General features: G+C 34.0%; 1 protein-coding gene across 8 annotated transcripts in view; it reads left to right on the top strand.

Moving 5' to 3' along the window:
- Positions 1-20,016, top strand: part of ABI1 (abl interactor 1) — a 128,813-nt gene that overhangs the window by 102,974 nt on the left and 5,823 nt on the right. Inside the window, exons 4-11 of one of the 8 annotated variants that reach the window (XM_042945165.1) lie at positions 608-622; positions 1,352-1,452; positions 3,018-3,158; positions 6,522-6,622; positions 7,492-7,572; positions 11,657-11,833; positions 14,966-15,052; positions 18,694-18,879. In XM_042945165.1, the coding sequence (XP_042801099.1) occupies positions 608-622; positions 1,352-1,452; positions 3,018-3,158; positions 6,522-6,622; positions 7,492-7,572; positions 11,657-11,833; positions 14,966-15,052; positions 18,694-18,879 (889 nt within the window). The remainder of the gene's footprint in view (positions 1-607; positions 623-1,351; positions 1,453-3,017; positions 3,159-6,521; positions 6,623-7,491; positions 7,573-11,656; positions 11,834-14,965; positions 15,053-18,693; positions 18,880-20,016) is intronic. The other 7 variants (XM_042945166.1, XM_042945159.1, XM_042945160.1 and 4 more) reach the window with 7 other exon arrangements.

Raw genomic sequence — 20,016 nt, 5'->3', positions numbered from 1 at the left:
AACTGTGAGATCATGACCTGAGCTGAAGTCAGGCACTTAACCCCCACTGAGACATCCAGGCACCCCTGGTTTTTTTTTTTTAAACATCAAGGTGCTAGGCCCTTTTCTGAATTTGGAAGCAACATGTGATTTTGAATGTTAACATTTATAATTTATCAATTTTTAAAATACTATATTACCATTCAAATAATGAATACTTGGGCATTGACTTTTTTAGGAAAGCCTGAGGCCTTGTACACTTCTGTGTTAAAGTGGACTTAGATTTAATGTGATAAGGTGTTTGTGTTTAAATCAGTGTTTATCACCTGTGATTCAGTTGAGTTAGTTTCATAGGATAAAATACTAACCTAAGACATTGGACCTGTATAAGATTGGCATAATTAAGTGGTGGTTTTCTTATGAATATATTCTTTTGAAAAATATTTGATACACACGAATATTTCCCTATTGCTTATGGATATTTTTTCTTTATAAAATATTTGAAATATGGCTGGGTAAAAGCTTATTAACATGAATTGAGTAATTGTAAATATAAACGTGTCCTATCAGATATAATTTATTTCGAATTAATTTCTACTTTTTCCCCCCTTTTTTTGCCAACGTAAAGTGGCTAAAAGCCAAGGTAAGAGATACTACTTATCATTTGATCCACAGTATTCCCTCTATATTGATAGAGGCTGCAGAGCCACTAAAATTTGAAAACTCTTCCTATGTCTGTCTGCTTTTTTCCCCTAGGATTTATGTAGATTAAATATACTGAAACTCAGTTCAAATCAGCAACATTTAGCTTGGATGTGTTAATATATCAAAGATATATTGACATCTGCATTTATATAGGAACATTAATTTTGCTAACATTTATTGCTTTGCTCATTTTTTTGATAGTTGCCTTGCTTTTATTGACTTAACAATTTGGAGGTTTTCCAGACATATATGACTTTGTTACTGAATTGTTAAGATAACGATTTTTCAGATGTATGTTTTAGCAAGTTGACACTGAGATCTGTAGTTTTTATTCATGCACATATCTAAAAAAATTTGGAGAAATCCAGTATTTGAATGCAGATAAGTTTGATCTCAGTGAACATGTTTCACAACAATAAAATAATATATAAAATCCAATATTCACACCTGTATTTTGCCATAAATTAGTATGAATAACAGAAAGATAATAGGAAAAGCCAAGTGCAGGTGGTTTCTTGACTTATTAAAATGTGGTACCAAAGTCTGTTATTAAAATTGTCTGGGAATCCTTACTTCACATTCTGATATTAAAAAAATAATATATGGTGTCAAAACACCAACAGAACAATTTGATATAAAAATAAAAGCTTTTCTTTCCACATTGTAGCATGGAAATAACCAGCCTGCAAGAACTGGCACACTGTCGAGAACAAATCCTCCTACTCAGAAACCACCAAGCCCTCCCATGTCAGGCCGGGGAACACTGGGGTAAGAATTCAACTTCATTTTACAAGAAAATCCATAGGCTGAAGAAAAAGATATTTCTGTGACTTAAGTAAATGTATGGGTTCTTGCTGTGGGACCCTCTCAGTGTGAACTACCTTTTACAAATTTCATTTTGGCTCTTATTTCCTTCAACAGAATCCATGGTGAATCCGCTTGTTTTATAATATTCTCTATGGAAGTCTGTACTAGAAAACTTCTTTTGTATATATGTCAATAAACATCATTTATTTTTTTTCTAATTCATTTTTTTGGGGAAAAAAAAATAAGTGTAGCCTAAGTTTATGTCTAGTGAAATTACCAGAGGATTCCATATGGTGCTTTCACATGTGTTTATAGTATGCATATTGCAGGACTTTAAATAAGTGGTATATTTTATGTAGTTTGATTTCATAGCCTGCATCTCTTCTTGGCACCTGAAGTTAGGGACTCTTTATCTTTAAATGTGCTTCTGCTGGTAATCTGAGGGCCCTTCATACTTGAGCTTTGGGGGAAGGCTAGTTGGAGAAATAGAAAAGGTAACAATTTGTGGCTTCTTCCTTCTCAGTTCTCAGTGCAATAAAAATATTGAATAATTGGTAAGATATTTCTGAAAGATTATTCACCTTAAAATAGGAAGTAATGTAGTAGAGTTCTTGGTTTTGGTAGAAAGGTGAGGAACCATTATTTTATAGTAACAAGGATTAACAATCAACAGTTTCATAGAATCTTAGTTCCCATTTTCGTTCTGTAAACCCCTGTCCCCTGAAAAAAAAAAATGAAATTATTAAATCGAAAAGTTAAAATCATTTATTAAGAAATGTGTGGCATTATATAGGATTGGAAATGTACTTGTTCATATTATTTCCACACCGAAGTACGAATAAAATGCAGAGGAGATAGTTTTCATACAATGTACAAGGACAGTGGCTTGTGGGTGACTGAGCTGGGAATAACGTATATTTCAAAGATTAATATTACTGAGCATTAAAAAAAATTAGAATCATTATTTTCAGAAATAAGGTTAGAACTTTTAAATTACCCTTTCCTAGGGTTTTTATAACAAAAAGTAACAAATTTTAGTTTTTGTGTAAAGTAACAAAGTTTATATACCCCAATTAAGAGTTTTATTTATTTTATTTTATTTTATTTTATTTTATTTTATTTTATTTTATTTTATAACACTTCTTTAAAAAAATTTTTTTTTAACTTTTATTTGTTTTTGAGAGAGAGAGAGAGAGAGAGACAGAGTACAAGTGGGGGAGGGGCAGAGAAGGTGGGAGTCATAGAATCTGAAGCAGCCTCCAGGCTCCAAGCTGTCAGCACAGAGCCTGAGGTGGGGCTTAAGCCCATGAAACATGAGATCATGACCTGAGCTGAAGTTGGACGCTTAACTGACTGAGCCACCCAGGCACCCAAAGAATTTTTTTTTAAACAAAACTTTATTATTACAAGTTAAAGAAAAAAACTTGTACTTGGTTATCAAGAGACAATCACAGATTTGGGGGGAGGGGGGGGACTACCACTTAATCTTTCTTATTCATTATTCCTTCTCTGTTATGCTTCTTTAGACGAAATACTCCTTACAAAACCCTGGAACCTGTTAAACCCCCAACAGTTCCTAATGACTACATGACAAGTCCTGCTAGGCTCGGAAGTCAACATAGTCCAGGCAGGACAGCTTCTTTAAACCAGAGACCGAGGACACACAGGTAAACCTTCAGTTGAGCCTTTGAATATCCATGAGTGGGGGTTATTGACTGGTGACAAACTCCTGTAAAGTTGCTGAATAAAGGTAAAGTACTTCTCTAATCATAATATAGAATATAAAAGATGAGGTTAATAACATTGTAGATGTTTCTAGAAATTTGTATGGTAATTCCTCTGTTTTGGGGGGATTTTAAATATCTGTTCATACAATTGCAAATTGCTACTATGTTTTTTTTTTTGATGGAGGTATAAATGCATATTTGGATCAGGGCCTAAAGAATGTTTTTTAAAACAGTTATTTAAAGATCAAGGCAACCACTCTTAAGTATTTTTGGATAAAAGGTGAAATATCAGAAATTATACAACATATAAACTTTATGAGGTTGGAAGTAAAAGGACACCTGAAATATGAGGAAGAATTTGTTAAGAGAGTTGGTATACTACAATATGTAAGTTGCTAAAAAAAAAAAAAGTTCTAGAAGTCACCTCCCCAGTGGATTTTTGAAAAACTGGGTTATGAAGCATGACGTACATTCAGAAAAGTATACAATGTGTAAAGTATACAACTTGATGGTTTAATACAAATTGAATACACCCACATAACCATCCCCAGATCAGAAAATGGAATATGACCAGCAACCCTAAAGTCCTGCTTAGGCCCTTCCCCCAAAAAGTAGCAACACCATGTTTGGATATTTTTATACAGCCAGACAGATTTATTGTATAGTTTAATATATTTTTTTCTTTAATTTTATCAGTCACTTAAGAACTTGGGCAAGGAACCTCTCTATACCTTGACTTTTAGGTTGGTATATTAGAGAAATTTCGCAAAATCATTTTGAGGGGACTCGGGGAAGTCAAGCCTCTCAGGTGCTGTGTAATGGAAATTTGTTGTTATTGTTACTGTTAGTAAAGAAATGATTATATTGATACCTGCAGTTACTATATCAGGTCAAGATCAGTGAGGACCAATTTTTTTTTTTTTTTGATATATTTTATCAAAAAAATATATTTGAATTTGAATTGAATTATATTTGAAAAAAATATATTTGAATAATAATTCAAAGCATGATTTTTCTTTATAATGGAATAATAGTTTAATCATATTCAACAACTAGTCACTAAAAGTAACTTCATTAGATACTAAGGATATACCAGGAAAATAAGTTTAATTTTCCAGAAGCTCATTTTGTTAGAACAAGCATCAACAAACTTTAAAAAAAAATTTTTTTTTTTTAAAGTTTATTTATTTTGAGAGAGAGAGTGTGTGCGCTCAGGCAAGCAAGCACAAGCAGAGAAGGGGCAGAGAGAGAGAATTCCCAGCAGGCTCTGTGCTGACAGTGCAGAGCCCGACCTCACAAACCGTGAGGTTGTGACTTGAGCCAAAATCAAAAGTTGGATGTTCAACCGACTAAGCCACCCAGGTGCCCCAAGAAGCTTTTTAATGAAAGGCCAGATTGTTAATATTTTAGGGTTTGTGGGCCATATGGTCTCTGTTGAAGTTACTCAGCTCTGTCATTGCACATGAAAGCAGCCATGGACAACACCTACATGAATGAGCATGTGGCCGTGTTCCAATAAAACTTTGTATGCAGAACTGAAATTTGAATTTCGTATAATTTTAATGTGTCATTAAATAATACTCTTTCAATTTAAAAAAAAAAACTTTTAAAAATGAAAAGAATGTTCTTAGCACACAGGTCATAAAAATGAACCATGGGCCAAATTTGGCCCATTGGCTGTAATTTTCCAACCCCTATGTGAGAAAAAAGACACATAAGCTAGTAATTGTAGAAGAGCATAATAAATACAAAAACTTCATATGATTGTGATGCAGTGGTGGCACAAAGCAGAATATTGATCACCTGGCTTGAGGGAGTAGGGAGGCCTTCACTTTGAAGCTATTTATTTTATATAAACAGCTTGCTCTTTTTTTCTTTTTCTTGCATTAACATATGATAATGTAATTATAGAATAATCACATTGGAGAAGAAAATCAATTTTATCTAAGCAGTGCTCTCTTGAGTTTCTGGGCCTATTGAGCCAGTGATGTTGATTTTAAACCATACTGTGGAGCCTAAGGTTACATGTGCACATATATACATTAGTATACATGTGCATGCACAGATTACTAAAAACAACTGGATAGTGTGAGGTCCTATGCCTAAAGACACAGTGAATCCATAGGAATTAGAATAGTAAGGGATTGTTTAGCGTTAACAGTATCAACTCTTCTAGAATGCGCCATGCTGAAACTTCACTACTGTTTGTTTTTTGTTTTGTTTGTTTTTGCCGGTTTGCTTGTTTTCCAAAAAATTTCCCTGTTTTATCACCATTCTTTGAGATAGATGGAGATTTTCATATTAATTCCAAAATAAAACTGGTTACACTTTTTATTAACTTACTAACTTTCATAACATCTTGTACATTTTCTTTTGTGGCATGCATCATGCTATTTTTTTTTTTAATGTCTATTTAATTTTGATAGAGACAGAGTGTGAGCGGGAGAGAGGAGGGGAGACACACACACACACGCACACACACACACACACACACACACACACACACACACACTCTGAAGCAGGCTCCAGGCTCTGAGCTGTTAGCACAAGGTCCTGACACGGAGCTTGAACTCATGAGCCGTGAGATTGTGACCTGAGCTGAAGTTGAACACTTAACTGACTGAGCCACCCAAGCTCCCACATTGTGCTGTTTTTTAATGTCTATTTTCCCATTCTCAACTGTGAGCTCCATGGCAGCCTAGTTCATGTCTGCTTTGGTACTGCTGTTCATAATAGGTGTTAAGTAAACTTTTTGGGGGGCATCAGTCAGTTAAGTGTCTCAGTCAGTTAAGCGTCTGACTGTTGGTGTCAGTTCAGGTCATGATTTCACGGTTCGTAGCATTGAGCCCTGCATCAGGTTCTGTGCTGGCAGCACAGAGCCTGCTTGGGATTCTTTCTCTCTCTGTCTCCCCCCCCCCCCCCCCCCCCCCCCCCCCCGTCTCTCTCGGCCCCTCCCTTGCTATCTCTCAAAATAAATAAACTTAAAAAAAAAAAACAACTTTTGATGACTCATTGTATAAGAATTTAATAGTGATTCATTTATCAATAGGATGACCTCTTCTGATAGTTCTTTGTACTGTGTTAGGACTGTACTGATTTCCAGTAGATTGAGAAGTAGTGCAAAACACAAAAACCGCCTTAACTATTAAGGTTAAAATTGTATTGAACAGTTTTAAAAATTTTGATGTACATACGTATACACATACACATTATAAAAGGAGTAATTAGTGGCTTTGAATTGATTGTTTCATTGTTTTTGGGTAAATCTCTAGAGTGGCTTTTTTCACATTTTTTACTTTTCAGTGGAAGTAGTGGAGGGAGTGGAAGTCGAGAAAACAGTGGAAGCAGCAGTATTGGCATTCCCATTGCCGTGCCTACACCTTCACCACCCACTATTGGACCAGGTATTTTTTTATTAATCTGTTTTAATATGTGGTAGTATTTATGAGCTTTATTATAAAGTCTGAAATAGTTTAGTTATTTTAGATAAAATTGCTTATTAAATTTATGTGATTGTTGCTAGAAGAAATGCTAACATTTAAAAACATTTTTAGGGAGACCTTCATGGAAACTTTAGGGTTTTCCTAGCTGTTTCTTACATACAGAACTTATTAAATAGCTTTACTAGGTAGTGTTTTGGCCATTTTGCTTAGAAATAGTTGCCTTGGGCACTAGTCAAGAATGACATTTATTATTTCAAGAGCAGGAGTGTCTTTAATGTAAATTATATACCAGTGAGTTTTGATGTTACCTTGTAGGCTAGTGCCTCACCTCTCGTGTTCGCTTGTTTTATGACTACTACATTTATGTATAATATTCCATGCCATGAATAAAATGCCATGAATATAAAATAGGATTAAAATAAGAAAAGTCCTTTTGCTCTTTAGATTATAGAAAAAATTTAAGAAATCATCGTAGAGCATTAAATTAATCCCTTGATTTTTTAGTAAATGAAAACTTCATAATGTTAAAAATATATATTTAAAAAGTAAGTATGATAATCAAAACTGTTAGGGAAAAATTCTTAGCTTCTCAAGGAGATTACTGAAAAAGGAGAAAAAGCTACTTATAAAAACAGGCATATTTTATAGTTAATGCAAGTATGATCTCTGTGTCCTCTTTACCTAGTAAAATTCATATTCATTTAGACATGCTTTACATGGGGGTGTCTCTTTGTTTTTTTTCCTTTCCACAACTTTGTGCTTTCTTGCTGTTTCAGAATGTTTAGTTCTCTTTCTTGTATTCTGACCTAAATTATAAACTATTTTATTAGAAAACATTTCTGTCCCTCCTCCTTCTGGAGCTCCACCAGTATCACCTCCTCCACCACTTCTCCCAGTGAACACTGTGATAGGTGAGATTGCGTAACCACTGTAGTGACGTACCTTACTTTGCACAATTCATAGTAAACTCCTCTGTTAGACTGCTAGCTTTCATAGTTATTAGGTTGTAGGTGGTAACACAAAGGTTAAAGTGTTAAATCTAATTACACTAATTTCTTCTGGTGAAAGGCCTCTGAAGTTACACAGTTAAATGTAAAATCATGTCCTCTGAAATGTGCAATGTTTCTATGCTTAATTTTTAATGTGGTTTGTATTTCTTGCTTGTTTGGATTTTCTAAGGAAAATTATAGCAGTGATTGTTCAAAAAGATATTTTTAAATTAGTAATATAATATTTTTTAAAGTGAAACTTGATTTGGAACTCCCTGCTATATACAACAGTCAAAGAATTGGGGTGAGAATGAGTGATAGGAGAAACAAAAAATGGAGAAGAAAACGATATATGGTTATGGGGTGCTCTGAGGCTTTCCTGTGGATCGTAGTGTGAAAAACTCTGATATAGTTCAGTACTTTTGGCATCTGGGATGCCAAGAAATACATATTTTTTAATCGAATACATTTACATTGTTCCTAAATTAGAGGTGACTGGATTGAGCATATAAGGAATTCCAAATATAGACACAGTATGAAGCCATTCAACTTAGAAATATACAGTAGCAATAATCTGAGTAGAAATGGGTAATGAAATGTTTCAAATGACAGTGGAGTTTCAGCTTGGGTAAAATGAAGCTGTCCTGCTACATCTTTTCAAAACCATGGTACTTGTACTCAAAAGGGACGAAAGGAGGCAATAAAAAGAAGACCCTAATAATAAAAATGATCGTTAGAAAGTCCATGTGAGAAAAAATGCCCCCAGTGTAGGCAATAATCAGGAAAATGAAAGATAAAATCACGATGAGATACTATTTTATATTCACTAGATAGGTGGAAATATAGAAGTCTACTAGTTCTAAATGTTGATGAGGATGTGTAGTAACAGGAAAGGACATTGCTGGTGGGAGTTTATTAGAGTTTATTAGTTGATACACGCACTTTGGGAAGTAATTTGCTGTTACCTGGTCAAGTTGAATGGGTTTCTACCTTAGATTTAATAATTTCATTTCTAGATATTTACCCTAGAGTACTGGTTCTTAGAATATGGCTACAGGACCCCTGGGGGCTGCTAAGATCCTTTTATGGAGTGTTTAAAAAAAATTTTTTTTTTTAATATTTATTATTTTTGAGAGAGAGAGAGAGAGAGAGAGCAAGCGGGGAAGGGGCACAGAGAGAGGGAGACACAGAATCGGAAGCAGGCTCCAGGCTCTGAGCTGTCAGCACAGAGCCTGATGCGGGGCTCGAACTCATAGACTGCAAGATCATGACCTGAGCTGTAGTCGGCTGCCCAACTGACTGAGCCACCCAGGCGCCACTGGAGTTTTTGAGGTCAGAACTATATTCATAATAATACTAAGACCTATTTGCCTTTTTCATTTCTCATTCTGGTACCAGTATACAGTGGGAGTTTCCACAGCCTCTGTGACTTATGATAAAATCATTGCTGTGACAGCTAACAGAATGGTTTTTTTGTATATTCATGTGTTGTTTTTTTTTTTTAATTTTTTTTAACGTTTATTCATTTTTTGAGAGGCAGAGAGAGAGCACAAGCAGGGGTGGGCCAGAGAGAGAGGGAGACACAGAATCCAAAGCCGGCTCCAGGCTCTTAGCTGCCAGCGCAGAGCCTGATGCGGGGCTCGAACTCCCGAACTGTGAGATCATGTCCTGAGCCCAAGTCAGACCCCCCCCAACTGACTGAACCACCCAGGTGCCCCAGTAATATTCATGTGTTTTAATTCAGTTTTAATTTCTATTATAGTAATTACTGTAATTACTCTATTGCTGTCATCCACCTCTGCAAAAGCTTTTTGAGGTTCTCTAATTTTAAAGAGTGGACACTAAGATGATACAATTTACCACTGGCCTAGAACAGTGGCTTTCAGAGTGTGATCCCCAGACCAGCTGCATCATCACCACAGGGAAACTAGTTAGAAATGTAAATTCTCAGATCCCACTGTACACCTACTTACTCAGGAACTTTGAGGACTGGGCCCAGCAATCTGTATTATAAGAAGCCCTCAAGGTGAAATTCTCATCAGTGCTAAGTTTGAGAATCAGTGTTGTAGAGAAACTCAGGAAAAATATTTAGGCATGTTCATAGTAGTAGCATTAATATCAGCAAAAATCTGGATGCAACCCAAATGTTTAATAACAATAGAATGGATAAATATATTGTGCAATGTTCACATGCAAATCAACAAAAATGGATGATACAATATTGATATACTTACCAACATGGACGAATCTTAAAAAAAGAATATCAAAGGAAAAGAGAAAGCCAGCAGCATGCATAATTATTGCATTATGAAAGCTTATAAATTATGACTTCTCTGTATATATCTGTGCTTTAAAAAAAGAAACTGTAAAGAAAGAATGTTTAATACCTTTCGGTTTTGGGATCTAGAAGGCTCAAACAGGAAGCTTTGGTGATACTGGTAATATTCTGTTTCTTGGAGCTGAGTATCTTATTTTTCTTTAATTTACATATAAAAATATATTTATGTAAATTACAACCATTACATATAATTATATATATTAGTATACATATAAGTTATATTTTAATATATATTTTATTATGTATTATATATATTTAATGTATTATATTTTAATATATATTATATATTATATATTAGTATATATAATTATGTATAAGTCAGAGAAATATAAAAATCATTTTACAGAGGTCTCTATTAAAAAGTTAAAGGTTTACTTCTTAGAGCTCTCTGGAAACCCTGGCTACCCAAAATTAGTTATTCATGAGATCTTTTGATTAGGGTATTATTTTTAAAATGTGTTTCTATTCAGAAGAGGACCATGTAGGTGATTCGAATATTTAGTTACTGCCTATGGCTTGGGAGCTCCAAAATGTTAAATATTACCACTTTTTAAAATGAACAACCTCTGCTGTATGGTTTTATGGTAATAACTTGTATGACTCTAGGAGAGGTTAATTACACAACTGAATGAAAATAAACTAGTTTTACTTACTTAGTCATGGTTAGATGTTTGGGTGGGGCAAAGAAGGCTAACATTAATCCTGAAGTTACCTTTGAAAAGTGTGGTTAACTTTAGAGGCTTTGAACTTTATTAACCTTTTAAATATTAAACTTTTGAAATGTTGGTAAAGATGACTTTGAATAAAATTAAGTATTGATAGTTTTTAGTCATTTTAGATATGTATGATAATAAAGAAGATTTGTTTTGGGTAAAGAATGGAAAAAGCCCTCCAAGTATGGAGAAAGGTAATGGATATTCTACATAAAACTGCTTTTGAAATTTTGAAATTGTAAAATGATTTTACAAAGTCTAAAATTATTTCCAGTTTCTCAGTGAAAGGGGAAGTATGTTATTCTTAAAACTTTGGAGATACATAAGAAATCTGATTCTAGATATGAGTACTTTGAAACTAGAAATTTTGCTTCCCATAAAAATTCTGTCATATGTTGTATTTGATAATAATTGCTAACACAATAAACATTCACTAAATATAGTACTAAAATATAGTAGCATAGGTAGAAAGTATGCTTACTTGTTTAAATTTTATAATTTAACCTGTGCTTCTGAAGATTTGGCAATGGAAAGGAAGAAGTTTACCAACTATTAATACATTCACATCTAAAAACCGATGCTTTTCATCTCAGATTATCTTCTGGTACTTATTTTGTTGGAGAGACATAGTTTACATATAAAAGCTATATATTCTAAACTGATACAGAAAAATTTATATATAATATTAGCAAACTACCATTTGGGATTCTGCCAAATTAAAAAGTTTAAGAATGTTACTTACTTTTTCAGCTTTCCATACAGTATCTGTTTTTCCTTCTGTTTTTAACTTCAGAGGAGCTATTTGTGTTTTATCTTTACTTTTCTCTTAATTTTGTGCTGTGGGCTTTAAAAAGTAAATATTTCTTACTGTGAGTCCCCTTCCCTTTGTTCTGCCATTGGAGGTGACATACGTGCTCAAGTTCTTTGTTGGTTGCCTTTGACTAATGCTTTGCAGCAGCGCCGGGCTCAGCTCCTGGTTCCCAGTATGGCACAATGACCAGGCAGATTTCCCGACACAACTCGACCACCTCCTCGACATCTTCTGGTGGATACAGACGAGCTCCCTCTGTGACTGCTCAATTTTCTGCTCAGCCTCATGTTAATGGAGGTCCACTTTATTCTCAGAATTCAAGTAAGCTTGTGCTTTGCAGGCATACAACAGTGGAGTTCCTTTTGAACAAAAGTATTTGAAGCTGATTTTCTTGCCAGTGATAGACAACAATTGAAACCAGGCTATTTCATGTTTATTTTTGCTTTAGGAAGTTGGTCCTTGAATTGTGCTATTTTAAGAATAATTGCTTATCATTTTCTCTCAAAAAATTCAGACTTAGTATATTTATGTACTAAAATTTAACTAATGATTTTTATTACTATAAATAGAACTAGAAGAAAAAATACTGAAATTAGTTAAGCTGAATTTATTTTTATTGGCATGTTTGAGACCATTCAATAACACTGAAAGTAAGAACATTGAAAAATTGTTCTTTAATATAATGAAATTGCTGGCTATCACTTTTAAGCTTGTTAACCTGTACTGAAATGAGTTCTGAACCATTGAAAACATTTGTGATGCCTGCTTATTCTGTTTGTAATCACTGTAACAGTTGGGGTGGGGACTTTCTTCTGATTTCTTTCTCTTCACATCAAATTGCACATCTCAACACTAACTGCAATTTAAAGGCTTAAAGATATTTAAAGATTAGAAAATAGTTTTGGCATCTAAAGACAGGAAGTATGAATTGCTTAGGATAATCATTAATTTCAGTTTCATATTAAACTCATATTGAAAATCATTAATTTCGTTTCATATTAAAATGCTTAATTCAAAAAGAAAAAAAAAATCTGAAATGAGCCTGTTGTCCAGTATTTATTATTGGCTTGAAGAGGTGAATACTGGGCATAGACTGGAACACACTTTCCCATGTGGCTTTTGTAACTGCTTTCTAGAGCTGCATGTTGTATTAGTAAAAAACACTGAATACTCCTTGTTTACCTAGGAAGGTGGTTTTAAGTTTATTTATAATGCATATTCTGAACATGTATTTTAAAGCAGAGCTAGAGGAAAGTTCTCTTATTTGTTCCCAGTGTAAATTTTAGAGTTAAAGATTGTGTTATAGCAAGAAACTTCTAAGAATTGAAAAACACTTTAGCAGAAATGTCAAAATTCACAGATAATCCTCAAGTTTATACAGTCCTTTTCCAGACTAAAATTTTCTTCCAGGCTACCAAGAAATTTTGCCAGCTAGAATTTTACCTCACATTTTCCTTGATTTCCGTTTGGTAATGAAAGGTAGTTAGAGTCTTAATATTCCCTGGATTATTGGATTATTATTAGCCTCAGTGGTTTCATGATCTTTTAATTTTTTTTATAATATGTTGTGTTTTTAGATCCCATCTTTATGTTCTTTTTTTTCTTTTCCTCACTTAGACATTTAGTTCATTCTGCAAATAGAATTTTTGGTGACACTTCACCTAATATATGTTTGTGCAGTTTTATTTTAACAGTGCTTGGTGGGTTACTTATTCTTAAATAAGACATTTTCATTACTGAATGACTATATCTTTTTGAAACTATAAAGGAAATTTGGACTCGAATTTAAAAAATAAATTATGTGTCAAAATAATTTTCCTTCAGTCTAGTTACTGTTGGTGTTGTAATAATTGCAGTAGTAGTAGCGGTTGTTATAGTATTTTTAGTACGTAAATGTTTTTAGTGTTTTGATGTGCATATTTCCCCTTCTGTCCCAAGTGTGGCGATAACGACTAGTATCTTCCTAACATAGCTTTTCTTTTTCTCTACATACTAACCAGCATGTCTAGCTACTAAGGGTTGTTTCTAAACAATTTTTTTTAGGTTTGTGGGAGGGTTTTTGTTTTTTAAATCAGAACTGTAATATTTTACTTCTTAACAAGCCTTCTGTATACAAAGTATCAAAATCAATGAGGACCAATATCCTAGTGAATTGATGTCAATTTTAGCCATACAATGAATATTAATGAACTTACATTGCTTTGTTATTGTTGCTTTGAATACCTAACCTCTTTCAAATTTTTATGCTTACCAACAAAATTCTATGTTGTGTTAACTGAAACAACCCTTTGGTTACATGATCCTTGGGAATGAATAAATTGTTTTTCTCTGTCAATTTAGTGTCACATTTTGGTGACTGCCAGTAAATTGAATTTTGCAGTTCAGTCCTGTTGACTTTTCTGAGCAATCTTTGGCATTTACTGCCTAGTTAAAATGAGACAAAGTGGTAAACTTCTGAATGTTTACTTCTAGTTTGTTACAGTTTTTAATATATTTGCTGCCCACGTGAACATTTGATATCAATTTCCTACAAATTATGTCCTCTCCAGAAAACAGTTGGAATGATTACAACTACTCAGTGATTTGTTAGAAAGTACTTTAATGCAAATAATTGTATATTTTAACCTGTTGTGAGATCAGGTTCCCTGTATAGGGTCAGAACAGTGATAAAATGAAGAAGGCCACTTTGAAATACTTATCCTATGAAACTCAATGAACAGTTAACATGGTATGTAGAGCACTGTTATTCCCTGGTAAATTTAGGAGTGATATCTTTGAAAATAAAATTGTCAACTTAGAAAATAATAATGACCTTGTTTTACAAATAAGGGTTTTTCCTGGAGAGCTATGTACAAATTTAGATACATAATAAGAACTGGTTTTTAAAGGAAACCTGTGATTAATGTATTTATTTACATATGGAAGAAACCGCTATTCCATAACGTACTTATTTGGGTTCTCATTTACAGCATTACCTTAAAGCTAGACATACATACCTGTTAGGTTACAGAGATAGGCAAAGACAGTATCCTGGAATTATTCCAGACAGTATTCCAGACAGTATCCTGGAAACCTCCATCTGTATTTTGCTGTTACTCATTTTTTTAAAGTCTTTCCTTAGAATTTGAAAATTCGTTGCATGAAAATGAATGTGATGGTAAATTTAAGTCCTTCCCCAAACAGTTTAATATTAGGATTAAATCAAATGTGTTTTTTTTTTTTTTAAACATAAAATTAACCAGTGGGCTATAAACACAGTTCAGGTTTGCTGGTGGGAAGTGAACGTGAAGGTTCTGCAGGTTTTTGTTTTGTTTTTTGTTTGTTTTGTTTCATTTGCAAACTGTTCTTTGCATACTTATGTTTGTGGTCCTTGTAACTGACTTCTGCTTTTTGTTTGTTTCCTTTTCTTTCCTTTATCTGTTTTACTCCCCCATACTGTATTGTTGCTACCAGTTTCTGTTGCTCCACCCCCTCCCCCTATGCCTCAGTTGACTCCACAGATACCTCTCACAGGCTTCGTGGCCAGGGTGCAGGAAAACAGTAAGTTTGGAAAAACTGAGCTGTCGAAGAGTAGAGGCTGTCTCCTTATAGCATGCATGGCTGATGAGTCATCATTTCCTTTTATTGAGACGCTAATCTTACCTTGAAAATAGGTGCAGATACGTTTTTAAAACTGAAGAGCACGGTCTTCAGTTTTTTCTCTTGTATGCATGATTACTGACCCATATAAATTTCAAAACTTCAACTTTCTTATGTATTTACATGATCTAAAACTTGAAATCTGATCTTTGCAGATTCTTAAGGAAAGTGTAATCAAACAAAAATTCAAATTGTGTGGAAACTGCCAGCTTCCAATAGCTATTAGGGGAATTAGAAAACATTTTTTTATTCTGTTGCCAACAAATTCATATATAGATAATTATAGTATGAGATTAAATTTATTACGCATTTGGGGCAGTTCCCCCCCCCCCCCCTTTAGTTACATAAAAATTTTAGAGAAAGCTTTGTATTATCAGATTTTTATACATAAATAATTTTGAATCTATATAACAATTTGTTGTTAGCTTGAGAATGAATCTGCAAGAATAACTAATTTACATCCAAGTTATCCATCTAGGAGTGATAATCAGTGTTGAGCCCTCTTCATGATCTGGCCATATGCAGGCCCATGTCAATTTTTAGGTCTTTTCTCAGGAAGGTCAGGTTTACAATTTTTGGAAATTCTTTAGGATACATGAATTTAATTAGGATAGAGTAGTTTATATTGCTGCCTGATTACTTTGAGGTTCCAGAAGATATATAATCCTAACTACACGATCAGAGTGCATGTTGACAAAATGAAGAAAACCACTATTACTGAATTATACTATGCCGAAATAGCTGTTGAGATTAAGATGGTAAACTGGTCTAGTAGTGATTTACTTCATTTGGGAGCCATCACCATGCAAATAAATTTTAGAATGATTTGAACAAATATGTAGCCCACATGACCGATCACCTCATCTTCCAGGAAAATACATTGTGGCAAATGCCATTGTTCAGCCTTTGCTGACCCTGTTGTGTAATCTCCATATTTCCTCCCTTCCTCTAGTCAAATAATTGTTTACGCAGTGTTATGTGCTAGACTCTGGGAAGAGTTCAAATTTCGACCTTTAAGAAACATATAGGATTGAATGGGCTCTTCATAAAACATTGTGGTTCCAAAATGTTGAAATTTCTGAGTGTAAACCACCCTTATTCTTAGCAGTTGTTCGAAAACTTCCATATGTTTAAACTTAAGTGAATCTTATTTTTAAAAAGAAGGGAATGAGGATAAATTGCTGGTCCTTAATGCTATAAGAGTTTAAAAACTTGAGCTGCCTTACAGCCAAAATTAGGAGGAAATATTTTAAAATAGCCATAATAAACATCCATTTAATGGAGCCAAAGCATATTGACTAGCATTTTTGGTAATTCTTTTTTATAGAAATTCAGTATTAATGTACATAATTCTAGGTATGCATTTTTTTTCCTAAGGAGGACCATGGTACTTAACTACTATTTTATTTTGGTTCCTTTTCCCAAACTTATGAACTGGAGTCAGTATTTTCCTTGGGCTGCAGAATGCCCAACTTTGTTTGGCATCTGTTTTCTTTGAAAGCATGTAAGGAGAATTATGAACTTTGTGTCAATATCTTACATGTTTTATGGAGTACATATTTTCTGTGTTCTTTTAAATATGAAGTTTCCTGTGACACTAAAAATTGATGATGATAATGCATGTGGTAGTTAACCTGTTAAATGTGTTTCGGTTTAAGACATAAGCCCCTAAAAAAGTCAGCAGTGTCTTTACATCTGTATATGATTAACATCAGGAAGCATTTTTGAACTAATTATGCATGGTGCTAGACAAAGTATTATGCATAGAGAATTAGATTGACCAGACTTCTGCCCCTGTGTATATATAATTTGGAGATAAGCCAGTGTAGATTCACAGAGTTTGGATATGAAGACAATGGAGTGAAAACATTAAACTAGTAAGTTATATATAAGTCAAGAGTAAATGCAATTTAGGGACAGCAAATGTGTAATTTATGCAGTAAGCCAAATTAAGGATATGAGCTATGGCTCTGATGTTAGGATGGATTCATACCCATTTTCTTCTCCTCTCAATAATATTAGAAAGCTTTGTGTAGAAAGTAAGGGCAAAAATAAAACGGAATCAAGCATTTGGTGGAAAAATAAATTATAGACCTGTTAGATAGCCATCAGAATGAGCATCACTGCACAGGATGTGTTTTCTAGTAAGTCTTTCTTGTACCATCAGGATAAAATAAAAATCACAGAATTGAAGTGGTTATGGAAGTAGGGCTTTTATCCACAGATGTTTTAAATTTGGATTCCTTTGTTACATTCTCAGCACGTTATTCCAAATAGGGTAGAATAAACTTTAAAATCTGTATTAACAAGTAGATTATGACTGCTTTCTTTGATCACATAAATGGCCCCAGATATTGGCATTCGAGTTAGTATTTTAGTATTCTGTATTTCTCCTCTGCAGATATTATATAATTCTTATGTCAATTTGTGTCAAAGAATTTTTGTCTTTAGCTTTCAAAGAAATTTATGGATCAGAAATTTGAATTAAGAATTAGTTGTGTGTTTTGGCTTTGAACTCTTGGGAGCATTGTTACCTGGAATCATCATAGTTCAGAGAGCCTAGTTCTAGCCTGATACTTCCTCATCTCACTGTTGACACCCTTGATTATTTAAGTAACACACACATGTACCACACCCATCTACAGCTTGAGGTATGAGTCGTTTTTATTGTTTTGCACGATATAAGTTCATTTTTGTTTGTTTGTTTGTTTTTAATTATATCTTCCCGTAATACTTTATTAAAAAAATATTGTGGATGTATTCTGAGACAATTGGAACATTAGGATCTAGTCTTTCCCTCATCCCATGCTTAAGTTTTCCCAGCAATAATGCAAGAATCTTAGCTCCTTTCTGCATTTAAAAAGTTGATTCTGAATACAAACATTTTTGAAAATACTCAACACAATTTTGTATTAGTTTGGAATTATTTAATTTCTAATTTAATTTTCTCTTGTAAATAATAGAAAACCTACACATAGAAGCAGACCTGGTACCACAAACCTTTTTCTCGATTAAAACAGACAAAAACAAATATCCCACCCACTGGAGGCTTATTTCTGGGGAACTAAAAGATAATTAAAAGCCAAATCAGGGACCTGAATGTGCACAGTGAATGGTTATCAAACCATATATGAAATGGTATTCCTAACATTTACAGTAGCCCGAATGGGAAATGTGACATATGGCTTATTTACAAGGAGGTAGGCTAACTAAAGGGTAATGTTTGTTCCGATCTCAGTGTTGGAGTAAGGAAACTTTTTTACTCCTATAATTTTTATAAAAAGAGACATTGTTTCCTAACCTCCTGCATTCATTGATTTGTAGCACTTCCTAATACCTTTATTTTTAACTCATTTTATTATTGTTCATATTATTATTAAGAGTAGTAGAAGCTCTAACACACCAAGCTTTTATTTCTAATCACTGCATGTCTTACTATAGTGCATGCTATATACAAATTAGAGCTTTCTTAAATTCTTTTAACTTCAGAGTTTTCATTTACTCTAATTTCTGATTCAAATTAATTATCTGAATTCTTTCAGTTGCTGATAGTCCAACCCCACCACCGCCACCTCCCCCAGATGACATTCCTATGTTTGATGACTCTCCACCTCCGCCACCACCACCCCCAGTGGATTATGAGGATGAAGAGGCTGCAGTAGTTCAGTATAATGATCCATATGCAGATGGGGATCCTGCTTGGGCCCCCAAGAATTATATTGAGAAAGGTAAGGTACAGTCATCACTGAATTGAGGTGAAGGAAAATAACCTAATTATAGAATTTTTAGAGCTATAAAGAACATCTGATAGTCTGGTGTTTGCAGCCCTTTGAATAAGCATTTTTGAGAGAGAGAGAGAGAGAGAGAGAGAGAGAGAGAGAGAGAGAGAACGAACCCGGGGGAGGGGAGAGAGAGGAGGAGACAGCAGATCTAAAATTGGCTCCATGCTGACAGCAGAGAGCCTGACATGGGGCTCAAACCCACGAACCTGCAGATCATGACCTGAGCCAGAAGTCAGGCACTTAACCAGCTGAGACACCCGGGCACCCCAACCCTTTGAATAGCCTTATCCAGCTAAGATAATTTAGTCAAACCTTATTTTCTATACATTTCCATTATAAAGGGATGGTCTTTATTTTTCAGATTAAAAGTGTATTATGTTAGGTGTGCTTTTTCAAATGACGTAGGCTGGAGATGAACTTGCCCGTTTGCATTTTACAGATGAAACCAGTAAGGCACAAAATAGCAGTTAACTGACTTACTAAAGATACAGAATTAGTAAAGATTTAAAGCAAGATTTCTACTCTTACAATTAAAAGGGAAACCTTTAGAGTTCTGAAAAATGTTTACAATGTGGTTAATCAGTTTGATTGCCTTTGAAATATATTCCCTTCCATTGGCTTTCCTCGATTAAATGCCTTTAAGCAAGTAGCTCTATAGCTCTGGAGACCTGCAGCATTCTCTTGTGCCCAAGTTTTGAATACTAGGCTAAAAGGGAATTTGCTGTATTCCTTTTATATGTACGTGTGTGTATTTAAATTTTTTTAGTTGATACAAAGTTACATTAGTTTCAGGTTTACAGCACAGTGATTCAGCATCTCTGTAGGTTATACTATGCTCACTACAAGTGTAGCTTCCATCTGTCTCTGTGCTGTATGTACCTTTCTAAATATTTTTAAACAGGTACTCTACACACTGTTCAGGAAATCTCGAATATTCTACTTTATGTTTAGATTCTCTTGTACCTTCAAATAGAGAGAGATATGTTATGGTTATTATGAAGGTGATAAACTTAAATAGTCTTGAATTGTGTACCGGTAGTTCCTGGCTTGGAAAAGCAAATTTAACTTTAAATTGGGACTACT

Source organism: Panthera leo, chromosome B4 (genome assembly GCF_018350215.1).
Source record: "Panthera leo isolate Ple1 chromosome B4, P.leo_Ple1_pat1.1, whole genome shotgun sequence".
Lineage (NCBI taxonomy): Eukaryota > Metazoa > Chordata > Mammalia > Carnivora > Felidae > Panthera > Panthera leo.
This window is presented reverse-complemented; position numbering and strand designations above follow the sequence as displayed.